Raw genomic sequence first — 20,622 nt, forward strand, 5'->3', positions numbered from 1 at the left:
AATTCCAGGTCAGGGAACCATACCACCCATCTGTTGGTTTTCATACTTTGGTGGCTGCATGTTGCTGTGATGCTGAAGCTATACCACTGGTATTTCAAATACCAGTAGGGTCACCCATGGTGGGCAGGTTTCAGGAGAGCTTCCAGATGAAGACAGACTAGGAAGAAGGTCCTGGCCACCCACTTCTAAAAACTTCCCCATGAAAACCCTACAATAGCAGTGAAGCATTGTCTGATACAGCGCCAGAAGGTGAGAGAATGGCACAAAAGGACTGGGCAGGGTTCTGCTCTGCTGTACACCGAGTCGCTAGGAGTCAGAATCAACATGACAGCACTAACCACAACAGCAAAAGTAGCTTTTATAGCATTAGCTTTTCTAGGCGCTGTGTTTGTAGTGTATTATAATTAGGGAGAATAGTCACATGGGGTATGTGTCAGCACCCACATCTTGGAGATGGTAAATCCTCATCTTTTTGTACTAGAAGCTGGAGACATTATACTGCTCCTATACATTGGCAGCCTCTGCCCATTAGTTTTGGCTTCAGCTATTGATCATTAGTGATAACGAGCTAGTGGGCTTAGTCTGAATCTGGTGCACAGATGTGTTTTATTTGGTTCACGTGACTTTTTTCTTTTGATTGAATTAATATCCAACTTTTAAAAAGTCAGAGATTTCTCATAAAAGTCAAAATTCTTACTTCCTTGGAAACTGAGAACATCTAACAACACTGGGCCTGCAGCTCCTACATAACAGCGATAGTTACAGCTAAGAAGAGGTGACAATCGACTTGACAAGTTATTTCAAAGGTAGATATTATTGCTTAAGTTTACAGTGATTTGGACTAAAATCAATTTCTCTAGGTCAGTCTGAAAAAGAAGACGTGAATGGAAGCAAATGGACTGTTACCACCTTTTATACCACTCCCCTCATGCCAACTTATTTAGTAGCATTTGCTATATGTGACTGTGACCATGTCAACAGAACCGAAAGGGGCCAGGAGGTGAGTAAGGAAGATTCTCCAGGTAAGGGTACTATTTGTATGGCTGCACGTTGTTCATCCATGCTTTCTGCATCCAGGGGTTATGCCTACATATCCCACTACCTCCTGGTTCTTGCTCATACTTTTTTCAAGCCCTGTTAAAGTTCTTAGTGTGGCTTTGCAGAAAGGGACACAACAATTCCCACTGCAGCTCTGTGGAGGGGTCTCTATGGAAAGGCTGCACATTAAGCTGACTCAAGACAGGTTCTGAGCCCCTCCTCCCAGGCTGTTGCTGCCTCTCAGAGGACAGGAGAGAGTAGGGACAGCTGCCACACTAACACCTCGAAGCTCAGGTTTCCCTGCTGTTTACCAGCCTACACTGTTAATGCAGCCTTGAAGCTGGGTTGATACTCAAAATGTCAGCAACGAGTATGGCACGGGCCCCAAACAACCAAAGCAGACACCAGCTGGGACAACTGCTATGGCTGAAATGGCGCACGTGGGTTAAATGTCACCCCCATCTAGAAGCAGGCCTGCTGGGGTCCTCAACTCTGGGCACGCAGCACTTCCCCAGAGTTGTATAAAGTAGGTGATCTGTCCTGAAATACCTAGTTTTCACCCAATTGTACCCTCATTACATAATCATCCTTTAGGAAAATATCAAGGTTATTGTGTCGGTACTTTATGTACTGGTTCACTCCCTGTACCGCAGTGTGGAGGTAAGTAAGGCCAGTGCCTTAGGCCCAGTTCCTTCTAGTCAGATCAGCCTCACGGAGCTGAGGAAAATCAGGCCATACAGCTGCCTGAGGCCCGAGATCTTCCAGGCTCATGCCATTGACTTGTGGGGACAAGGAAGCTGTGGATAAGCCAAGTCTATCACCAGAGAGAGAATCACTCAAAGCTACTCCTCCTAATGAATTAATAAAACTGTGTTAGATGCAAACAACAGCTTGTTATCATCCTTAGCTGTTGGCTTCAGCCTGATTTTCCTTATTGAATAATCACTGGTAGATCCTTGGTATTCACAGAAAGAACATTGGCCAAGTCACACGTTCATGACATAGATTGATAAATCTTCTCAGGCATGATTTGGAAGCACATACTTTATAACTGGCATGAAGGAGTGGGCCCCAGAGCTAATGAGTGACCCAAGGTGGTCCGTCAGCATCCACATCTCAAGTGGCTTGTTGCTCTCAATGCTGCTTCACAGTAAACAATTCTTGTAAAAGGGTCAAATCTGTTTCTTCCTGAAAGATCACCCTGAAAAGAAAGCCAATTGCCACAGAAGCAAAGAGGAAATGGAGCATGCCTGAGAAAGTAATGTTCTTAGCCAGAAAATTGAAATTTGGGATGAGTTTATCAGTGGAATGTTGCATTTGGCTATGGCTCAGCTCTACAAAGTGAAGGAGTCCACCATATACTCTACAGGGGAACCAGAACGTACTCTTGGAATAGAGTCCAGACTATACAAAAATTGCTCATTAAGTAAGAGATAAAAATTTAGTGAAATTGAACATGCGGTTAATGTATAGCATGAGGATAAACATAGGAAACACATAACAAGGCTGGAAATAACGTATCTTGAGTAGAATTTAGCACACATGGGCATGTGTAAAGATATTCCTCTCTTAGATGGTGAGGTCTGCTGTGTCTCAGGTGTCCCCAAGAACACACTGGTGGACTAGGTGTGATTTCAAAGGAACTTTGTGGCTGCATCTCCAAAATGTTCCTCACCGGTTTGTGTTCCTTGCTGCCCTGCCAGGGGCCACCTGTTCTCCTACCCAGCTTGAAATCTCCATTATTTGCTTCCCTTTTGTCTTATAGAATGGTAGTTTATGGGAGGAGTTTTATAAACTGAAAATTAACATACAAACGTTAAATGTTATTACCATTATTTTCCAAAAGGCTACAGTTAAAAAGCAGAAATTCTCTTGAATGTGGGGAGAGGTGACTGTTCCTTCCACTCAGTAGTGTGGGCTTTGGTTTAGCCTCCGAAGTTAGAACTGAAGTTGGGAGGGTAAGTGTAGTGTAGGGGCAGGGCTGAGTCCTGGGCCCCTCTTTCCCAGGAGAATGAGGCCTTTGCAGCATGTTGGGGGCCGCCCACAGGAATGAGGGGATCAAGGCGGGAGGCTTCAAAAACACGTGGTTGCATTTTGTGAAAGGGGAGCATTCCTGAAGACCTCACGTAATTCAAGACAAATTTTCTACCAAAAATAAAAGCAAAGTAAGGTGAATGTGTTCTTGGTGTGCAACAGTCTGCAAGTATTGTTGTGCTGCTTTTTTTTTCTTAGCATTTTCTCTAATGCTTTGCGGAGAGCTCTTTCTCAAATTAAGTGTACTCACATCAGGACAATTATTTTAATTCCCTCATCTCTAACTTTCGTTCCAGGGTTAATGAGTTTCATTCATGTTCTTTAGCATTAACGCCAGCAACTCCATTTATAAGTGCTTATATGGTGTTGTTGTAGGGGATAAATGATTTCCTATTAAAATAATAATAAATGTTAAAACAATAACAAGTTAGTCACCAAAGTCTCACATGTAAGTTCCCAAGTGCCCAAACAATAGCACGGTTACCTTAAACTAACAAAACACGGAAGGGATTTCTTTTTACCTAGTAAAGTGAAAGTGTCATAAACAGGGAATGTAGTTCGCTTACTTCAACAACTGTAAAATCATAAGACTTCTGACGAACTTTTTAAAATTAGGGAAATTAACCTTATTTCAAATTTTGAAAATAAGATGGGACTATTAATGTTTTCGGTAACGAACCATTTTCAACTTGCATGATTCAAATTTGTTTAATATGTGACATACTGTATAACCCCACTCATTGCACAAATCTATTTTGGATCATTGGAGATATGTCTTGAAGAGGGAACCAGGGGTCCAAGGTGCCCTTTTACTGTGATATAGAGTCTGCGTTTTCTGTGGGGGTAGATACGACTCCGAGAATTGTTTTTGAATTGCAGAAGTTCTACGTGTTACTCTAAACGAGAGAGAGAACACAATTTCAGGGGAACCACTGTTCACAACCTACTGAATAGCCTTTTGGGCTTTTCTCAATACATGTACACATTTAAACCTTGTATTATGTAGCTTCTTCTGAAAAGGTAAGGCTTTGGCTCTAGAGCATCACGGAATTGAAGCAGGGAGGCTGCCACTTTCGAAAATCACTACTGCTTTTCCTAATCACTGCTTAATTGTTTTGATTTAGATACGCATCTGGGCCCGGAAAGATGCTATCGTGAATGGATATGCAGACTTTGCTTTGAACATCACAGGTCCCATCTTCTCTTTTATGGAAGATTTATATAATATTAGTTACCCTCTTCCAAAAACAGGTGAGGTGTCTTCCCTTCCAATGCAATTGATTTCCTATTATGGGGGCCCTGGGTTGAGGTCAAAAGATATGCAAATGAGCCTCCAAGGACCATTGTCACCCTTTAGCTGCTATTTTGGAGTTAGCCCCACTGGCCTCCCATCATTATGTCCCCCACCTTCCTGAACACATAGAGGCCCATCTGCTCTTTCTCTGTATGGTGCCATGTGCCCAGCACATGCTCAGAGAGCTCTCAGCCTTTAATTTTATTTATTTTATTTTTTCCCCCAAAGCCCCAGTAGATAGTTGTATGCCATAGTTGCACATCCTTCTAGTTGCTGTATGTGGGACGTGGCCTCAGCATGGCCGGAGAAGCCGTGCGTCGGTGCACGCCCGGGATCCGAACCCGGGCCGCCAGCAGTGGAGCGTGTGCACTTAACCGCTAAGCCACTGGGCCGGCCCCGCTCTCAGCCTCTAGATCCCTTCTGGGTACTCACTGACAGCCTCACATCCTCCAGACCCTGGCTTCTCTCTTGCATTCTGTCCTTCACTTTCATAACACAAGTGTGCAATGCAATGTTCTGGATCCTTTTAGCAAGCCCGTGTGAGTTACTCCTGTTGCTTTTAGTTTTGTTGGTTTCTTAAAAAATATTCTTTAGCCATGAGTCATTGGATTAGGACTAGGGGGTCCCATCTGTGAATTTTTGTTGTATAAAATTGGAATCATGTGTGAACATAATATGATCCTCGAGGAAATATGTAAACATCTTATCTCTCATAGATCTGTACAGTATGTCCTTAAAATTGTGTGAGTCACTCAGTTCAGAAAGTTGTTCAATGTTTTTTCTCTCTAAATTGAGGGTATCATGTAAATGTATTTTGTTTCTCTGACATGTTAGTCGAAGTCTTGGAAAAAGGATGCTCTGCCTATACTGGCAGATGGTGGAAGAAGGTGGGGAGTAAATATGTGGGAGCTCAAGCCTCCTGAACCCCAGGAAGCCAGGGGCTCTGCAGCTCAATCCTTCTGGCTAAGGAGGAATGGGGAGTGAAGGAATGGGAGCCTTGGCCCACTCAGGGATCCTGGAGGTAATAGCTGTCATTTTGGGAGTTGGAGGCAGCCTGAACCTGGGCATGGAGACCAAGCTTCTGGCACGTCTGTGGCTGGAGGATCTCAAGATGACCCTTGTCTAGGCAAGAAAAGTTCCATTTATCTTTATTTAGATAAAGAGAAGTCCAGAGTTGTTCTTGATACCCTGTTCATCAAAGCATCTCCTCCATCCAATTAGTCACCTCCTTATTACGTCTACCTCCATCCACTTCTTCCCATCCCCCTGTGTGCTCCCTAGTTTGCATCACTAACATCTCTACCATAACAGCTCTCGTCTGGTTCCACCACTTTTCCTCTTGCTCCCTCCAATCCATTTTCCACACTGAAGCCAGAGGGATCTTTCCAAAGCAAAATCCGATCATGTTACTGTCCTCTTTAAAACCTCTCTGTGGCTTCTATTGCCCTGAGGATAAAGGTCGAACTTCATACCCTGTCTTTACAACAGTGCGTCTCTTGCCAACCTCTTGGGGCTTTTGGCAGTTCCTCAGAGTGGGAAGGATGCTCTGGTACTGTCTCTGACCTCTCCTACACCCTCATCTTCCTCTCCTCTTCTTCAGGCTCTTGCACATGCAGTTTGCACATCCTGCAATGCCTTTCACCCAACTGGTTGATTCTTACATTTCTCAACTCAGTGCTGCCTCGTCCAGGAAGCTTTCCCTGACTCCCTTTCTTATGCTTCCACAGCATCCCGTGTACCCCTGCATTCAAGCCCTTGATCTCCTAGATCCTAATTGTTTTCCTATTAGGTCAAGGGTAACTTGGGATCAGGATCGGGATTGTCTTTTCCTTTGTACCCTCGGAGCCTATGACAGTGCTTCTCTCAGAGTGGTAAATAGTGAACTTTTTTTTTTGGTGAGAGGAATAAATACATTCAATTAATTCAGTAGTTCCATGTAAATTCTGACTAGATTATCAACTCCTGGAAGTCAGGGGTATATTTAGCACTTTATTTTTTTTGATGAGGAAGATTCCCCCTGAGCTAACATCTGTGCCAATCTTCCTCTATTTTGTATGTGGGATGTGGCCATAGCATGGCTTGACGAGCAGTGTGTATGTCTGGACCTAGGATCCGAACCGGTGAACCCCAGGCTGCCAGAGTGAAGCATGCAAACTTAACTACTACGCTACTGGGTCAGCCTGTATTTGGCATTTTTTTGGTGTCCTTCATAGCATCTCAACCAATGTTACTCTATGAGCACACATAGGAGGTGTTCAATCAAAATTGCATTTTGATAGAGAGATGATTAAAATAAGGAGTTTATTTATTATGGGATCTTTAAGAAAAAGATAAACTAATATTTCCTATTTTGCTTTAACTCTTGGTAGAATCACTTAAAAAAACCAGAAAACAAAAAACAAACCAAACTTTCCCTACCAGCATTTCCCACGGATGCCGAACTCTCACTCTCAGTGAGTCAGGTGAAAAGCCACTGTGTTTATTTCTCTCTTATTGCTCTTGTAGCTTGTCAATGAATTCTGAGCCTTGGAATCTAAACCATGTTCATGTATCTATTGTATAGAAGAGACTTTTTCTGATGGTACTTTCATTTTAATTCACTCGGTTTAAAGTCAAAAGTGGACTGAAATATCAAAATATTACAGAGACTGGTAGAATTGGCTGTTTGGGTTGTTATATGTTTTGAGAGAAAAAGTGGCATGATGCTTTTAGGAATAAATGTGGGCATGTAAGATTTGCAAACTTTTAAAATGTCAACTTCCCTAAAGTTTTTATTATGCTGTTAATTTGTATCAATAGTGACTAACTATATGTATTATACGTCCCAGCATGATTTGTATTTTTGTAGCAATAAAACTCAAGTGCAATATAAGTCATAAAGCAGTGAAATAATGACCATAATCAATGAGAATCTACTGAGTAAATACTATTACCTATTACTTTTCTAGGTGCTCTGTGAATGCAAAAGAAGTAGTTGGCTGAGGCTCTGTTCAAGCAGCTGAGTTAGGGAGATAGCTTCTAAATGTTAGAAACGAAAGCAACAGATTACTAAGCAGGAGAAAATGTACTAGCTAAGTAAAAGTCTTAAAAGAAAGAGGATTCAGAAGTGGTGATTGGAATATCCCAAATACATAAAGAACATCTACAAATAAATAAGAAAAATACAATAGAAAAACAAGTAAAAGATATCTGAATAGATATTTTACAGAAAAGCAGACACATGGCTAATAAACTTAAGAGATATTTAACCTCATTAAGTAACCTGAGAAATGAATATCCAAGGCCACAAGGAGACACCATTTTATACCTATTCAATTGTCAAAAAGTAGGCATTCTGACAAATGCCAAGTGTTAGAAAGTGACATTGTTGAAGGAAGTATCAATTGTTACAACCCTGAAATACATTTATTATCTTGCAGTGTTGATCATTAGAATACCTTAAAACCCAGTAGTTCCATTCCTAGATACATCCCCAAGAGGCATTTGAGCACATATGTACAGAAGACATGAGCAAGAATGTTCATAGCTACACTTTTCATGATAGCCCCAAAATGAAAGCAACCAAAGGGGTTATTGATAGGAGAATGGATGGATAAATTGTGGTTCATTCACACAATGGAAAACTATATAGCAATGAAAATGAAACACTCTTTCTAAAGTTAAAAAAAGTAACTAAACAGGGCCGACCCAGTGGCACAGTGATTAAGTTCACACGCTCTGCATCAGCGGCCTGGGGTTCGCCGGTTTGGATCCTGGGCGTGGACTTACGCACCGCGTATCAAGCTATGCTGTTGCAGGCATCACGTATATAAAGTGGAGGAAGATGGGCACGGATGTTAGCCCAGGGCCAATCTTCCTAGCGAAAAGAGGAGGACTGGCAACAGATGTTAGCTCAGGGCTAATCTTCCTCACCAAAAAAAAACAAACAAGTACCTAAACAGTACAATATTTAAGCATGTATGTATATATATTTTTAAAGCAAGGGGATGATAAATACAAAAGGTAGGATAGTAGTGAAGCCCTGGAAGAGTAGGCTAAAGGATGAGTTGAGAAGGAGCACAGAGAAAGATGTTAAGTCAGCTGCTCTCAAACTTGAGCATGCATTGGAATCCCCTGGAAGGCTTGTTAAAACACAGATTGCTGCTCCTGACCCCAGAGTTTCTGATTCATTAGGTGTGGTGTTGGTTCCAGAATTTTCATTTCTAATAAGTTCCTAGGAGGTGCTGATGCTGCTGGTCTGCATATCACAATGTGAGTTATTAGTAATATTCTAAATTAGGGATTGGTGAACTATCAAATCCAGCCCATTGCCCATTTTTATGTGGCCCATGAGCTAAGAATGGTTTTTACATTTTTAAGTGGTTGAAAAAAATCAAAAGAATAATAATATTTTGTGACACATGGAAATTATATGAAATTCAAATTTCAGGGTCCATAAATTGTTTTATTGGAACACAGCATGCTCCTTTGCTCACATATTGTTTCTGGCATACGTAGTATCTAGCTTTTGCACTGTGATGCTAGAGTTCAATATGCGACAGAAAACACAGCCTGCAAAACCAAAAATATTTACTCTCTGGCCCTTTACAGAAAAAGTTTGCCGACTCCTGTTGTAAAGGATAAGTGTGGCAGATTTATGGGTATTTGTATTATTATTTTAAAATAATGAGTTAATCATTAAAATAAAACTGGGTCGTGTGTGAACCAATGATGATAGTTTATCAAGAAACAAGAATTTTGTTTACTCCAATTCTATGCATCTGAAGTAAAAAAAAAATTTTTTTTAAATAGTTATCAGAGTTAGAAAGAAATGGCTTCTTAGAGTTGGTGAGATTAGACCACAAGTATTGGTGGCATTCATAGATTGAGCAGGGGGTATCCTGGGAGAGCAACCAGCTTGAGCAGAGAAAGGCTCAGTGGTTGCAGAGAACAACAGAGCTTGTCTTGAGTGGAGCAGAGCAGTTTTTTGTGAGAAAAGTGGGTGGCTTTGGGGGTAGGATGGATGTGGATGGAGGAAAAGGAAGCTTAGAAGAATGGGAAACCTAGGCTGAGGCAACTAAGTATGCCCAAAGATAATAGGGCATTGACTGGTGGAGGCCACTTAATAATCTGGGTACACTTTACTATACACTGTCAACTTCAACCACGTGTAAAGTCAACTTAAATTATTAAACATAGCACAGTGTAGAACATTCATTAGGCAAATGTAGCATGGATTATAAGAACGATATTTGTTCCATTAGCAAAAGAAAATAAAAACGTTTATTGTTCCTCTAGTTATAAAAGTAATAAATGATCACACTGTAGAAAAGTGTGGAAAAATAAGGAAAAGCAAAAAAAAAAAAAAAGAGAAAAATCTCCTGAAATGCTGCCACGCAGAGATTACCACGGCTAACATTTGGCTTTATTGTCCCAATGTCTGCTTTAGTCTCAATCTCTGCCTTTCTCTGTATTTCCTTCTTTGTTTTTAACAAAGATGGTACCATAGAGTCAACACGGTTCTTTGAATAGCTTTTTTTATTTAAGTTAACAGTATGTAGCAACATGATCCAGATAACTAAATATTCTTTTTTGTTGTCATTTTTAAGACATAGAATACCTACATATCAATTTGACAAAATATTTAATCCTCAGTGGTTGAACATTTGGACTGATTCTACCATTTTGGGGGGCCACTTTTAAAACACTAAAGAAAACCCTTGTAAAGAAATGTTTATAAATATCCATGCCATTTGTCTTAGTATAATTCCAAAAGTCAAAGAGTGGGAACATTTTTAAAGATTATGAAGCATTTTGCTGGATTGCTACAGAAAGATTGTACAAGTTCACACCCTCACCAACTGGCTATATGTCAGTTTTCCTATACCTAATTATAATATTAATTATTGACACTAATACTAACCAATACTAATTATTAATCTCAAACGTTTGAAAGAGTAAGTTATAACATTGTTTTAATTTTTGTTTTTGATAACTGATGAAGTTGACCATTTCTTTTTTACTTTTTTTTTTGTGTGTGAGGAGGACTAGCCCTGAGCTAACATCCGATGCCAATCCTAGCCTTTTTTCTTGAGGAAGATTGGCCCTGGGCTAACATCCATGCCCATCTTCCTCTGCATTATATGGGATGCCGCCACAGCATGGCTTGACAAGCGGTGCATCGGTGCGTGCTGGGGATCCTAAACTGCGAACCCTGGGCCACCGCAGTGGAGCGCACACACACAACCTCTTCACCATTGGGCCGGCCCCATCTTTTTTACTTTTTTTACTGTGGTAACATTGATTTATAACAGTGTATAAATTTCAGGTGTACATCATTATATTTAGATTTCTGTATAGACTACATCATGTTCACCATACAAGGCTAATTACCATCCATCACCACACACATGTGCCCTATGACTCCTTTCGTCCTCCTCCTTCCCCCTTTACCTTCTGGTAACCACCAGTCTAATCTCTGTGTCTATGTGTTTGTTGTTGTTGTTTTTATCTTCCACTTATAAGTGAAATCATACAGTTCTTGACTTTCTCCGTCTGACTTATTTCGCTTAGCATAATACCTTCAAGGTCCATCCCTGTTGTCGCAAATGGCAAGGTTTCATCTTTTTTTATAGCTGAGTGGTATTCCACTGTGTATATACACCACACCTTTGTCCATTTATCCCTTGATGGGCACTTAGGTTGTTTCTATGTCTTGGCTATTGTGAATAATGCTGCAATGAACATAGGGATGCATAAATCTCTTTGAATTGTTGTTTACATGTTTTTGGATAAATATCCAGTAGTGGGATAGCTGGATCATGTGGTATTTCTATTTTTAATTTTTTGAGAAATCTCCATACTGTTTTCCATAGTGGCTGCACCAGTTTGCATTCCCACCAGCAGGGTATGAGGGTTCTCTTTTCTCCACATCTCTCCAAACACTTTTTATTTCTTGTCTTGTTAGTTATAGCCATTCTGACGGGTGTGAGGTGATATCTCATTGTAGTTCTGATTTGCATTTCCCTAATAATTAGTGATGTTGAACATCTTTTCGTGTGCCTGTTGGCCATCTGTATATCTTCTTTGGAAAAATGTCTGTTCATATCCTCTGCCCATTTTTTGATCGGGTTGTTTGTTTTTGTGTTGTTGAGTTGTATGAGTTTTTTATATATTTTGGAAATTAACCCCTTACCGGATATATGATTTGCAAATGTTTTCTCCCAGTTAGTGGGTTGTCTTTTCATTTTGTTGATGGTTTCCTTTGCTGTAGAGAAGCTTTTTAGTCTGATGTCCCATTTGTTTGTTTTCTTTTGTTTCACTTGCCTGAGTAGACATGACATTTGAAAAGATACTGCTAACTGATGTCAAAGAGTGTACTGCCTATATTTTATTCTAGGAGTTTTATGGTTGCAGGTCTTACATTCAAGTCTTTAATCCATTTTGAGTTAATTTTTGTGTAAGGTAGTGGTCTACTTTCACTCTTTTGCATGTGGCTGTCCAGTTTTCCCACCATCGTCTATTGAAGAGACTTTCCTTTCTCCATTGTGTTTTCTTGCCTCCCTTGTCAAAGATTAGCTGTCCATAGATGTGTGGGTTTATTTCTGGCTGTCTATTCTATTCCATTGATCTATGTGTCTGTTTTTGTGCTATTTTGATTACTATAGCTTTGTAGTATATTTTTAAATCAGGAAGTATGATACCTCCAACTTTGTTCTTTTTTCTCGGAATCTCTTTTGCTATTTGGGCTCTTTCATTATTCTATATAAATTTTAGGATTCTTTGTTCTTTTTCTGTGAAAAATGTTGTTGGGGCTTTGATAGGGATTGCATTGAATCTGTAGATTGCTTTAGGAAGTATGGACATTTTAACTATGTTAATTCTTCCAGTGCATGAGCACAGAATATCTTCCCATTTCTTTGAGTTTTCTTTGATTTCTTTCAACAATGTTTTATAGTTTTCAGTGTAGAAGTCTTTCACCTCTTTGGTTAAATTTATTCCTACGTATTTTATTCTTTTTGTTCCAATCATAAATGGAATTGTATTCTTTTTATTTTCTGAGGAAGATTGGCTCTGAGCTAACATCTGTGCCAATTTTCCTCTATTTTGTATGTGGGTCACCACCACAGCATGGCCACTGGCAAGTGGTGTAGGTCTACGCCTGGGAACCAAACCCGAGCTGCCAAAGTGGAATGCACTGAACTTAACCACTAGATCATGAGATGGCCCTGGAATTGTATTCTTAATTTCTCTTTCTGCTATTTTATTGTTAGGGTATAGAAACACAACTGATTTTTGTATGTTTATTTTGTATCATGCAACTTTACTGTATTCCTTTATTATTTCTAATAGTTTTTTGGTGGATTCTTTCGGATTTTCTATATATAAAATCATGTCATCTGCAAACAGTGACAGTTTTACTTCTTCCTTTCCACTCTGGATTCTTTTTATCTCTTTTTCTTGCCTGATTGCTCTGGCTAGGACTTCCAATACTATGTTAAATAGGAGTGGTGAAAGTGGACATCCTTGTCTGGTTCCTCTTCTTAAAGGGTTAGCTTTCAGTTTTTCACCATTGAGAATGATATTAGCTGTGAGTTTGTCATATATGGCCTTTATTATGTTGAGATACTTTCCTTCTATACCCATTTTATTCAGAGTTTTTATCGTAAATGGATGCTGTGTCTTGTCGAATGCTTTCTCTGCATCTATTGAGATGATCATGCGATTTTTATTCTTCATTTTGTTGATGTGGTGTATCATGTTGATTGATTTGTCAATGTTGAACCATCCCTGCATCCCTGGAATAAATCTCACTTTATCACGGTGTATGATATTTTTACTGTATTGTTGTGTTCAATTTGCTAGTATCTTGTTGAGGATTTTTTGCATCTATGTTCATTAGCGATATTGGCCTGTAATTTTCTTTTTTGTGTGTTGTTTTTGTCTGGTCTCAGTATCAGGGTAATGTTGACCTCATAGACTGAGTTAGGAAACTTCCCCTCCTCTTCAGTATTTTGGAAGAGTTTGAGAAGGGCAGGTATTAAGACTTCTCTGAATGTTTGGTAGAATTCACTGGGGGAAGCCGTCTGGTCCTGGGCTTTTATTTTTGGGGAGGTTTTTGATTACTGTTTCAATCTCCTTACTGGTGATTTGTCTCCTCAAATTTTCTTCTCTTCTCTATCACAAATTTCTTCTTGATTCAGTTTTGGAAGATTGCATGATTCTAAGAATTTCTCCATTTCTTCTAGATTATCCAATTTGTTCTCATACAGCTTTTCATACTATTGTCTTATAATCCTTTGTATTTCTGAGGTGTCTGTTATAATTTCTCCTCTTTCACTTCTGATTTTGTTTATTTGAGCCTTCTCTCTTTATTTCTTTGTGAGTCTAGCTAAAGGTTTGTCATTTTGTTTATCTTTTCAAAGAACTGGCTCTTAGTTTCATTGATTTTTTTCCATTCTTTTTTTCAGTCTCTATTTCATTTATTTCTGCTCTGATTTTTATTATTTCCTTCCTTCTACTGATTTTGGGCTTTGTTTGTTCTTCTTTCTCTGGTTTCTTTAGGTTCACTGTTAGATTGTTTATTTGAAATTTTTCATATTTGTTGAGGTAAGCCTGTATTGCTATGAACTTCTCTCAGTACTGCTTGTGCTGTGTCCCATAAATTTTGGCATGTTGTATTTTCATTTGTCTTCAGGTATTTTTTGATTTCTCCTTTGATTTCTTCATTGACCCAATAGGTGTTCAGTAGCATTTTGTTTAATCTTGACATATTTGTAGCTTTTCCAGCTTTCTTCTTGTAGTTGATTTCTAGTTTCATAGTGTTGTGGTCAGAAGCGATGCTTAGTATTATTTCAATCTTCTTAAATTTATTGAGACTTGTTTTGTGTCCTAATATGTGATCTATCCTGGAGAATTTGAAAAGAATGTGTATTTGGGATTTTTGGATGGAATGTTCTGTATATCTCTGCTAACTCCATCTATTCTAATGTGTCATTTAAAGCCAATGGTTCCTTATTGATCTTCTGTATGGATGATCCATCCATTGATGTAAGTGGAGTATTGAAGTTCCCTACTATTATTGTGTTACTGTCTATTTCTCCTTTTCTGTCTGTTAATAATTGCTTTATATATTTAGGTGCTCCTCTGTTGGGTGCATAGATATTTACAAGTGTTATGTCCTCTTGTTGGATTGTTCCCTTTATCTTTGTGTAGTGCACTCCTTTGTCTCTTGTTACAGTTTTTGTTTTAAGGTCTATTTTGTCTGATGTAAATATTGCTACCACAGCTTTCTTTTCATTGCCATTTGCATGGAGCGTCTTTTTCCATCCCTTCACTTTCAGTTTGTGAGTGTCTTCAGGCCTAAATGTGTCTTTTTTATCCATTCAGCCACGCTTTGTCTTTTGATTGGAGCATTTAGTCCATTGACATTTAAAGTAGCTGTTGACAACTATGTACTTATTGCCATTTTGTTACTTTTTTAATGGGTGTTTTAGTAGTTCTTCTCTGTTCCTTTCTTCTTCTCTTGCTCTCTTCCTTTGTGATTTGATGGCTTTCTTTAGTATTATGTTTTGGTTCCTTTCTCTTAATTTTTTATGTATTTATAATAGGTTTCTGGTTTGTGATTACCATGAGGTTCATATATAATAACCCATGTAAATAGCAATCTATATTAAGTTGATGATCTCTTAAGTTTGACCTCTTACTAAAAGCCCTACACTTTTACTCCCCTCTTCCCACGTTTTATGTTTTTGATATCATATTTAACCTTTTTTTGTATGCATGTATCCCTTACCCGCTCATCTTCGAGATAGATATTTTTAGTACTTTTGTCTTTTGACCTTCATATTAGCTTATAAGTGGTTGATCTGCTACCTTTACTGTATATTTGTTTTTACCAGTGATTTTTTTTTCTTTGATAATTTTCTTACTTCTATTTGTGGGCCTTTCTTTTCCACTTAAATAAGTCCCTTTAATATTTCTTGTAAGGCTGGTTTATTGGTGATAAACTCCTTTAGTTTTTGCTTGTCTGGAAAACTCTTTATATCTCGTTCCATTCTGAATGATAACCTTGCCTGGTCCAGTATTCCTGGCTCTAGGTTTATTCCTTTCAGCACTTTCAATATATCTTGCCACTCCCTTCTAGCCTGCAAAGTTTCTGCTAAGAAGTCAGCTGATAGCTTTATGGGGTTTCCTTTGTATGTAACTTGTTGCCTTTCTCTTGCAGCTTTTAGGATTCTCTCTTCATCTTTAATTCTTGACATTTTAATTATAATGTGTCTTGATGTGGACCTCTTTGGATTCATCTTGTTTAGTGCTCTTTGTGCTTCCTGTACCTGGATGTCTGTTTCCTTCCTTAGGTTAGGAAAGTTTTCAGCTATTATTTCTTCAAATGGGTTCTCTGCCCCTTTGTCTCTCTCTTCTCCTTCTGGGACACCTACAATATGGATGTTAGTGTGCTTGATGTTGTCCCAGAGGTCCCTTAGACTGTCCTCGTTCTTTTTAGTTCTTTTTTCTTTTTTCTGTTCAGTTTGAGTGATTTCCTCTACTGTTTAGTCCAGTTCACTGATCTGTTCTGTGTCATCTACTCTGCTGTTGATTCCCTCTGGTGAATTTTTCATTTTCATTACTGTATTCTTCTGTTCTGATTGGTTCTTTTTTTCTTTTGTTTTGTTTTGTTTTGTTTTGTGAGGGGGATCAGCCCTGAGCTAACACATATGCCAATCCTCCTCTTTTTGCTCAGGAAGACTGGCCCTGGGCTAACATCTGTGCCCATCTTCCTCCACTTTTTTTTATATGGGATACCACCACAGCATGGCCTGACAAGCGGTGCATTGGTGCACACCCGGGATCTGAACCCAGGCCGCCAGCAGTGGAGCGCGTGCACTTAACCGCTACGCCATGGGGCCAGCCCCCTGATTGGTTCTTTTTTAATTTTCCAGTTCTTTGTTGAATTTCTCACTGTGTTCATTTCTTCTTCTCCCAAGATCAGTGAGCATCTTTATGACTATTAGTTTGTACTCTTTGTCAGGTATTGTTTATCTCTGTTTCGTTTAGTTCTTTTTCTGAGAATTTATCCTGTTCCCTTATTTGGAATATATTCCTTTGTCTCCTCATTTTGCCTACTTCTCTGTGCTTGTATCTATGTATTAGGTTAATCAGCTATGTCTCCCGATCTTGGAGATGTGGGTTTATGTAAGAGATGCCTTGTGGTGCCCAGCAATGTGCTTCCTTCTCATCACCAGTTCTAAATGTTCCATGAATGTCCTCTGTGTGGGCTACATTTGCCCTTCTGTTGTGGGAGTAGGCTAGGCTGGCCCCCTTGGCCAGCTGGTTTTAATGCTCAGCCATGTGCAGCTGCTACAGTCACTGTAGTCACTTTATTGGGTGGGCCAAGCCTCAGCACAGCTGGCTACAAGGTCTAATAGCATACACCCGCTGCTGTTTTGCTGTTAAGTGAGTCAGGCCTCCAGCAGGCTGGTTGGTAGGCTCAGGAGCTCACAATTGCTGTAGGCCTCTGGCCTGCAAGGCTGTTGTCAGCTCTCTAATGAGCGCCACTGGCTGGGACCAGCCCCAGGCGTGGAGGCACACAATTGTTTCAGGCATTGGAAGGTGGGGCAGATCCCCTGAATGGCTATTTGAGATGGCCAGTGGCATAAGTCTGTTGCAGCTGACCCACGCCACTGCTCACAGGCCCACACACCCTGCCAACACTGTCCCCCATGGGCTTGCTGGTGGGCGGGGCCAGTCCCGAGGGTGGGCTGCCTGCCCTGGCTGAGCTGGATTAAATTGGTGCTCTAGTGGGCAGGGCAAAGCCCTGTGCTAACAGGCCAGAGGAAGAAATCCAATGGTGTCTGCCAGCATCTGTGTCAGCACACCTATACTAGGTCACAATAATGCCTGCTACCAGTGTCTCTTCCCTGGGGAGGTGGGCCCAGCCACCTCCTGCCTCTCTGAGATGCACTCAGAGCTTATCAAGTGAGTCTGTTTTACCAAAAGACTATGCACCTTTCTTTCTGGTGATTTTGTGCTGGTTTCCAGAACAGGTGAATCTATGTGCAGGCCCTTTAAGAGCAGGCTTTTCTTTCTCTTATGTTCAATAGCTTTTCTGGGAGTATTCCTCATTGGTTTTAATAGCCAGCAAAGTCAGATATTAAGGCACTCATCTTGGTTGTGCTGAATTCAAAGGCTGCTTATTGTGGCATAGCTTTCCCACTCAGATCTCTGCTTCTGCAGGAAAAGCTTACCATCTTAAGATTGCTCTTGGCTGTGAAGTGCCACAGCTAGAATGTGTTTTTTTCCTCAGCAGATGGTATTTCTGCCTCGTCTACCTCTGTCAGTGTTGTCCCTTGTTGTTGGGGTTCTTTTTATCCAGTTTCCAGATCTCTCTCAGAGGTAATTGTTCCACAGGTAGTTGTAGATTTGTTGTGTCTGTGGGAGGAGGTGGGTTCAGAGTCCTTCTACACCGCCATCTTCCCAACAATCCCTGAAGTTGAACATTTTAAATAAGAGTTTTGACTGTTTGAATTATTTATTTAGTGAATTGCTCACATTTTTGTTCTTTCTTTTTGATTTGTCAGAGTTCTTTAAATATTGAAAAAATATTGTCTAGTTGTGACATATGCTGCAAATATTTTTCCCAGTTTGTAGTTTGCCTTTCAAATTTGTTTATGATGTCTTTTGGTGAACTAAAATATTTAATTTTAAATAGACTTTATTTTTTAGAGCAGTTTTAGGTTTACAGAAAAATTGGCAGAAAGTGTGGAGAGTTCCCACATACCTTCTCTCCCTTCCCCCCAACTCCATCCCTCCCTCCAGTTTCTGCTATTGTTAACATCTTGCATTGGTATGGTACATTTGTTACAATTAATGAACCAATATTGATACATTATTATTAACTAAAGTCCATAGTTTACTTTAGAGTTCACTCTTTGTGTTGTACAGTTCTTTGAGTTTTGACAAATGTATAATACATGTATCCGCCATTACAGTATCATACAGAATAGTTTCACTATCATAAAAATTCCCTGTGCTCCACCTATTCATCCTCCTCCTTTCCCCAAAGTCCCTGAAAACCACTGATCTTTTTATTATCTGTATAGTTTTGCCTTTTCCATAATGAGATATAGTTGGAATAATACCATGTGTAGCTTTTCTATACTGGCTTCTTTCACTTAGTAATTATGCATTTAAGGTTTCTCCATGACTTTTCATAGCTTGATAGCTTATTTTTTCTCATCACTGAATAATACTCTATTGTACGGATGTACCATGACTTGTTTATCCATTCACCTATTGAAGGATGTCTTGATTGCTTCCCATTTTGGGCAATTATCAATAAAGATGTTATAAACATTTGTGTGCAAGTTTTTGTATGGACATAAGGTTTCAACTCATTTGGGTAAATACTAGGAGCTCAGTTGCTAGACTGTATGGTCAGCCTGTATTTAGCTTTATAAGAAACTGCTAAACTGTCTTCCAAAGTGGCTATACCATTTTGCATTCCCACCAGCAATGAATGAGAGTTCCTGTTGTTCCACATCTTCTCCAGCATTTGGTGTTGTGTTTTGAATTTTAGCCATCCTAACAGAGGTGTAGTGGTATCTCATTGTTGTTTTAATTCACAATTTCCTGGGGCCGGCCCTGTGGCGTAGTGGTTAAGTGCGCAGAGCTGGCGAACCCAGGTTCGGATCCCGGGCGCGCACCGACACACCGCTTGTCAGGCCATGCTGTGGCAGCGTCCCATATAAAGTGGAGGAAGATGGGCATGGATGTTAGCTCAGGGCCAGTCTTCCTCAGCAAAAAGAGGAGGATTGGTATGGATGTTAGCTCAGGACTGATCTTCCTCACACACACGCAAACACACTAAAATAAATTAATTAGTTAAATTTAAAAAATTTGCAATTTCCTAATGACATATGATTTTGAGCATCTTTGCATATGCTTATTTTGCCATTTGTATATCTTCTTTAGTGAAGTATCTGTTTAGATCTTTTGCCAATTTTGTAGAGTTGTTTATTTTATTGTTGAGTTTTAAGAGTTCGTATATTTTGCATACAAGTCCTTTATCAGAAGTGTTTGATTTTTATATAGTCAAAACAATTTATTTTCTGGCTTTTGTCTCTGGTATTAGTATATAAAGCCTTCTCTCCCCTCAGATTATAAATAGTCACTTGTATTTTCTTTCAGTAGTTTTATAATTTCATTTTGAAATATTTATATCTGGAAATTTCAAATTTTTTAGAAGAGATGATTTCATTTTTCCTTACATTTAAATCCACTTAGATATAATTGCCTTGCCTACTTTTGACAAACGTGCAATGGAAAATTGGGGACTACTGGTGTTCGATGAGTCATTATTGTTGCTACAACCAGAGGATCAGCTAACAGAAAAGAAGACTGTGATCTTCTCCATTGTCTCCCATGAGATCGGACATCAGGCATGTGGTAAAATGTTCTTTCTTATTTACATGAAGATATTTTCCAGCTGTTCTACCAAAAATAGCAAAACCAAAAAACCCTGCTGTATACCAAATTTTAAAAAATTGTTCTAAAAGTGGGAGTGAGTAAAAGCAAGGAAGGATCTGTGTAATCAGATTCCGGGTGGATTTGAACTATTGGTGGTGGGTCATATTGATGAGACCTTACAGTCCATTTGAGGGTCCACTATTTACATCCAAAGATTAACTGTGCTCCACAAAATCCTCTTCAGAAAAAGTAAGCCAAGCAGAGCGCTGATGATTTGTTTTCATTCCATCTTAAGATAAGGGATATTGTAAAATGTCACTGAAAGATATCCACATTTCATCAGGAGATTGTGATAAACTTGGATTTTTTTTTTTTGGTGTTTTAGAGAGAGGTTAACGGGATGTAGGCATTATTGGTGTCAGTGAGATAAGCAGTAATTATTTGTCAAGCTGCATCCCCAAAGGCACTGTAAACAAGAATTTATTTCATTAGATCTATATGCTTTCACGTTGTGATTTAAGTTTAGTTTTTTGATCTGATGGAGAGTCTCACATCTACATTTTCAACTCAACTCTATTAATACAGGTGTGTCAGGAAAGAAATCATCTAAACTATGAAATTGTTATCTTCTTGTTGTGTGGGTCCATAAGAAGTTTTAAGAAAGAGTGATTTACTGGGATTGAATAACACCCTGTTACACAGTCAACATACACTTTCACAAATTTTGATCAGTCACCCAAAGTGTCATTTTTTTTATTAGAGCCTAAATGACGTGTTGTTTTGGAATATAGGCTGCTAACTATTAGTAA

The 20,622-nt window shown here is 39.4% G+C and overlaps 1 protein-coding gene across 1 annotated transcript in view; it reads left to right on the forward strand.

The window, feature by feature from the left end:
- LVRN (laeverin) overlaps nt 1–20,622 on the forward strand; it is a 78,144-nt gene that overhangs the window by 26,036 nt on the left and 31,486 nt on the right. The window contains exons 3-5 of the mRNA XM_058538862.1: nt 861–1,000; nt 4,197–4,323; nt 19,631–19,785. Of these exons, the coding sequence (XP_058394845.1) occupies nt 861–1,000; nt 4,197–4,323; nt 19,631–19,785 (422 nt within the window). The remainder of the gene's footprint in view (nt 1–860; nt 1,001–4,196; nt 4,324–19,630; nt 19,786–20,622) is intronic.

Source organism: Diceros bicornis, chromosome 1 (assembly GCF_020826845.1).
Source record: "Diceros bicornis minor isolate mBicDic1 chromosome 1, mDicBic1.mat.cur, whole genome shotgun sequence".
In the NCBI taxonomy this organism is placed as follows: domain Eukaryota; kingdom Metazoa; phylum Chordata; class Mammalia; order Perissodactyla; family Rhinocerotidae; genus Diceros; species Diceros bicornis.